The following is a 5,994-nucleotide window of genomic DNA, read 5'->3' as shown; positions in this document are numbered from 1 at the left end:
GGCGGTGGTGGCGCACGCCTTTAATCCCAGCACTTGGGAGGCAGAGGCAGGCGGATTTCTGAGTTCGAGGCCAGCCTGGTCTACAGAGTTAGTTCCAGGACAGCCAGGGTTACACAGAGAAACCCTGTCTCAAAAAACCAAAACCAAAAAAAAAAAAAAAAAAAAAAAAAAAAGTAATGCCACATACAAGAAAGTCTCCAGGGGCTGGATGGAGTAGGAAGTAGGAAGCTGAAATAAACTGGTTTAAGCCGGTGTACTTCAGGCTCTCCAGCACACCTACAGCCAATAAGCATTGGACTGGTTGATACATGAGACCAGGACTATTTCATCTCACTCCTAAGGAACTGTAGGACATTCAGAGTTGCTGTGCCGTGTTCCTGTCTGTTTAGTGCCCTCCCGATGCCGTGGGATTTCAAACAAATGACAGAACTCTAAACGATGCTGAGATAGTGGAATTCCTGACCACCCACTGCCCACTGTGTTATACAGTGTTAGGTAACAATAACCTAACACTAAAGCCAGCTTCAAAGAGAAGAAATGCACAAATTGCCACAGGCGTCTGCCAGGCAGCTGCTAACTGACAGGAGCCTAGGAGCTTTCGAGACAGTGACCCCATAACCCAAGGGCTTATGTCTGCTGTCATGAACGCCATTCTAACGTTCACAGTCTGAGGTCAATCAGCGCAAATCCTATGTTGTCCCAGGGTTTTCCTCTACCAAAGAACATGGCCACTTGGAGGATGGGTTCTAAACCTCGAATTTCCAAGAAACTTTAATTTCAGGGCAGTCATTCTCAACCTGTGGGTCGCGACCCCTTTGCAAGTCAAATGACCCTTTCAACAGGGGTCACTTAGGACCACCAGAAAACACAGATGTTTACTTTACGATTTGTAACAGTAGCACAAATACAGCTATGAAGCAGCAACAAAAATAATTTTATGGTTAGGGGGGTCACCACAACATGGGGAACAGTATTTAATGGTCGCATCATTAGGAAGGCTGAAAACCAGTGTTTTAGAGGCTGAAGGCATTTAAACTTCAGGGTTTGCTTGCAACAAAAATCACCCATGCTTATTAGAGTCAAAACGATCTTTCCTACAGAAAGGCTAAGAACATTTGTGGGCATTTAAAAACACAGGGGCATAGAAGGGATGTGAGTGAAGTTTCCCGATGAGCACGGTGGAAGGAAGTATTCAAATGGGGGAGTGGGCACCCAGGTATGTGCAGTGTAGCATTCTTAATATAGCCGACCATCTAATTCCCCAAAACTGGGGCAGCACAGCTATTCTACCTGACTTACAGAGGATCTGGTCCTGGGAGCATCAGGAAAGGGAGTCTGAAATTGGCAGTCCTTGAGAATTGCTGGAAGCATTCTGATGTTTGTCTACCAAATCAGTCGTGACTTCTCAATTCTTAGGTAAGCCTCTGCCAGAAAGACTGAACCTGGAACCGCTACAGGCCTAGGGCAAACGTCCCGGAAGGGTGTAGGGTAAGGAAGCCTGATAGTTCCAGGAAGTGAGTAGGGAGGAGGAAGCTGAGGAGCTGGAGTTGAGCCCACCGCTCGGCTTCCCGGACGCCCAGCGGAGGGAGTCCCGGGCCAAGGCGCGCAGCATCACGCGCGCTTTTGGCAGGACGGACCCTTCGGTTCCCGTCATCATTGAACCTCTGACCCTGATTGCAGCTGTTTAAAATAAATAAATTTTAAAAGGTTGCAAAGTGGGCGGCGGCTAGGGTTTCTGTAGCTGAGTCACAGCTTTGCCAACTTTCACAACATTTCCCAGAAAGAAAACAAAATGACTCGGTCCCAAAGCCCACCACTCTCGTCCCCAATTCTGTGTCACTTGACCCGTTGGGGGTGGGGGTGGGGGTTGGGGGTACGTCAGCCAGTACCACAACTTGGGTGTCCCCACTCTGCATGCAACTTCTCACCAGCGCCAAGCCTCGTGGTACCGAGAGCGCTAGTCAAGTGCCACCAAGCCCGGATGGAAGGAAGAAAAGAGAGCAGCGTCCTCACCTGCAAGACACCGACACCTCCACGCGTGTGGCAGGGATGGCCGCACTCAGCTGGTTCAAGTCCCCGATGCCCGTGGCGCTGGTGTAGCGGCTGTCCATCTCGAGCAGAGGAGCGGAGCACTTGTCCCGAGCCCACATCCAAGCTGCGGCGGGCTGAGCGCTGGTCGGAACCGAGCTCCGCACCGACGGGAAGGGATGAGGGTGGAGGCAGAGGAAGGAGGCGGAGGCGGCGCGGGAAGGGGAGGGAGGAGGCGGACCTCGTCGCGAATCCCGAGACCGAGCCAGTCCTGGCAAAGCCGCCGCGGTCTCCCAAGTGGCGCTCCGGGTTGCTCCCGCCCCGGGGCAGCCCCCGGGCGGTGACTGGGTCTGCAGCTCCCCGGTTTTGGGTGTAGGGCGCAGAGACAGTACGGACCCGGACAAACACCGCACCGTCTAGTGGGAGAGCCCCGGGCGCCGGGGATTGCCCCTTGCCCCCGCAGATAGGCTTCCCCACTTCTGGCTACGGGACTGATGTGGTGATGGAGCAAGGAATGGCCTCCAGCGTTTGACTCCCGGTGCAGAGGGGCGTGCCAATATATGGGGCAAGCTCGGGCAAAGTGGACGCTGTTGGGACAATCAATCGCAGCGTTATAAGAGAGGAGGCTTCAATGTGCCTGCCATCCTGCAACTTTTAGGCGAGGGTCCCCTTAAGGCAAGATCCGTGCCTTGCAACGCACTTTCCAAACAGAAGGGATTTCTACCCTGAGGCATGGGAGGTCATAACCTTAGGATCTAGCTCCTTCTCCTCAGGCCTGCTCCTCAAGTCCTGAAAGCCGGGCAGAGTACAGCAGATGCGCAGCCTGGGTGACTGCGGAGTTTGGCCAACAGATCCCGGGCGGCACGACTGGGAGCCGGCAAGATGCGGGGCGCCGCAGCAGCATGCTGGGCAACCCCCACTTTCCTGCGCACACCTGACCCAAGGCGTCACTGCGGGTCCTCTGGCGATGGCCGCCAGGGGGCAATGGAGAGCAGAGCGCCTAGGCTCGGGAGGGAGGGTGGCTGGCTCTAGCCCTGACTCACCTGGAAAATCAAGGGCTTATAACTGGTCTCTCTTGTGGCATTTTAATCCACTTGGAGCCACTCCCTTAAAGAATCTGTGTTGCTGCAGGGGGAATAGAGTGTGGAAGCTTGCCTCTCTCCCCTGGGAGTGCTTGTGTCGCTTTGGTCTTGTTTCCTTTCCCTGGTCGCCCAGCCCTCCACTCATCACCCCTTGAATCCACCAATTCTGTTTTTCTTTCTCTGTCCCCTATCACAAATTAAACTGCAGTTGATGACTAGAATTTTCCCTCAAACTCTCTTATGGATGCCTGAAACTGATTTGGTGCACGAGGGCTAGAGGTTTTTTTTAAGCTAACTAGAATTTTATTTCGCAGGCGCCTGCTGAAGAAATAAAAGGTGTTTTTTAGTGTTCAACCCAGAGGCCTTCTCCAAATTTTCCACTTTATCGAAGTCCATATGTGTGTGTACCTTAATGCATTTGTTTACATGTGCAATAGCAGGCAGGTATTTAAAGTGTGCCCTCTGATGGGTTATAATCAGTATCTACCCGCTAAGCCATAGCCATACGAAAATAAACCATTCCCTCACCCAAAAAGCTTCTGTGTCTCTTTTGTAATCAATCCCTGCTTTCACCACTAAAATAACACTTCATTTTTAATTCAAAAACCACAGAATAGGACACGCTGCATTTTTAATTCATTTTCTTTCACTCTGTAAAATTCTTTACAGTTTCATGTATGATACCCGGTGCGTCAATAGTGAATAATCTTCCACTTTTAGAGACTCGGCACAAATTGGTCACCCACTCACCTTGATGGACAATGTATTGTCCCTGGGTTTGGGCTATCATATACGAATTCTCTGTATATAAGCCTTTTGTGGATGTAAGCCTTCCTCACACTGGGCAAGTAGAAATAGAATAAATAGCCAGGAAAAAGTAGAATAGTATGCTTAACTTCTTAAGAAATTACTGAATTGGTTTTACAAAATAGTTTTACTATTTTCTAACCTAAAGTAGGATATGACCGCCTAGCCTTGTCAGCACTTAGGTTCATCTTTTACAATTTAGACAGTCTCATTGTGGTTTAATGACTAATGACAGACAGTATGCTTCAAAGAAATTACTCGTCTTTGTGTATACTTTGGTGAGGCATTCGTTCATTTATACTGGAGTGTCAGTTTTATTATTTCTGAGTTTTGAAGATTCTATATTCAGCATATATAAGACTTTGGTGTTCAAGGCCAGCCTGGTCTACAGAGTGAGTTCCAGGACAGCCAGGGCTATATAGAGAAACCCTGTCTCGAAAGACCAAAAAAAAAAAAAAAAAGATTTTGGTCACACATGACTTACAATGTGTTTTCATTCAGTTTGAAAAGAACCTACATTTTCTTGTCTATCTATCAAAGAGAAGTTTCTAACCTTGATGATTTCAATTTTCCAATTTTATCTATGACAGTTTTTTGTTTGTTGTTTTGATTTAGTTTTTGCCCGTGTTAATGCTAAGAAATCTTGGCCTAATTTGATATCACTGAAAATATATTTTATGTTTTCCTCTTGTAATTTTAGTTCCAGGATTTGCATTTAGGTCTATGGTTTCTTTTAAAAAATGTTTAAAAATTATCTTAAAATAATCTTTATAAAAATGTCAACATAACAAATAAGTTAACTTTTGGGCACTGCCTTGTTCTGTTGACCTGTTTGTCTCTCCTTAAACCAGACTTGACTACTACAGCAACAGAATATTTTTAATTGAGTACTGATTAAAAATGATTCCTTTGAAAAGAGTTTGGCCACTTTAAAATCTTTGTATTTTCTCACAGAATTCAGATTGACCTTGACAATGTCTATAAAAACTCCTAAGATTTTAACTGAGCATATATTTAACCCAGACATAGTCCCTAATAGAAAGAAACTGACATCAGAATTCATCTTCTGACCAGAAACAGTACAATATGCCATGTTTTTAGGCCTCCCTTAGTATGTGTTGGTACTGAACTATTGGTCCCATAGGAAGAAACTAGAAGAAACACAGGCAGGCAGTGGTGCCGCTCTGTACATGCCTGGGAACTCCAGCCAACTGCAACCTTTGACAGAAGCAGGAGATTTCATCTGACACTTTGGAGAGAACGTGGCCCTGGGTGTCAGGCTCATAACTTTCAGTTCTGTGAGAGTGCAAGCTCCGTTGTTTGAAGCCTGCCAGTTTGTGGTCATATTGCATCAGCCTTAGGAAAGGTAACACATGGTGGAAATGTTAATTCCATGTGGATTGCTTAACCTCAATACTAATGAGTGTGGCATTCTGTGGCAAGCTTCAATGATAAAACAAAGAATGTAGAGTAAAGCTTTCTATTAATAAATCCAGCCCGGTACACAGAACTACAATCATTAAAAATAAATACATCAACGTGAACTTTTAACTTTTCCACTTGTGATTTTCTTTAGAGAATGTATTAACAGCATGTGTTAAAACTCATTCAGGTAAACAATGTGTGGCCTTGTGATGTGCTAAAAGCAAAGATGAATTATTCACTGGAGCAGTCATTTGGCAAATACTAGCTGGAGGTCCCCTTGGTACTGAACACTGTTAGACCTGAAAGAGGAAATATCAAAGTTAGCAGATGAGGACCTTGTAAGGTGTCTTAAGGTTTTACTGCTGTGAAGAGACACCATGACCAAGGCAACTCTTATATGGACAACATTTAAATGGGGCTGGCTTACAGGTTCAGAGGTTCAGTCCGTTATCATCAAGGTGGGAGCGTGGCAGCATCTAGGCAGGCGTGGTTCAGGAGGAGCTGAGAGTCCTACATCTTCATCTGAAGCAGAATACTGACTTCCAGGCAGCTAAGATGAGGATATTATAGCCTACACACACAGTGACACACCTACTCCAACAAGGCCACACCTACTCCAACAAGGCCACACCCACTCCAACAAGGCCACACC

General features: G+C 46.8%; 1 protein-coding gene across 1 annotated transcript in view; it reads right to left on the bottom strand.

Annotated features, from left to right (window-relative positions):
- Cpne8 (copine 8) overlaps positions 1–2,273 on the bottom strand; it is a 166,950-nt gene extending 164,677 nt beyond the window's left edge. Inside the window, exon 1 of the mRNA XM_028753660.1 lies at positions 2,014–2,273. Coding sequence (XP_028609493.1) covers positions 2,014–2,150 — 137 coding nt within the window. The 5' untranslated portion in view covers positions 2,151–2,273. The remainder of the gene's footprint in view (positions 1–2,013) is intronic.
- Positions 2,274–5,994: the final 3,721 nt, after the last annotated feature.

The sequence above is a fragment of the Grammomys surdaster genome, unplaced genomic scaffold (assembly GCF_004785775.1).
Source record: "Grammomys surdaster isolate TR1022 unplaced genomic scaffold, NIH_TR_1.0 125953, whole genome shotgun sequence".
Lineage (NCBI taxonomy): Eukaryota > Metazoa > Chordata > Mammalia > Rodentia > Muridae > Grammomys > Grammomys surdaster.
Note: the sequence above shows the minus strand (reverse complement) of the source record. Positions and strands in the feature narration are given on the sequence as shown.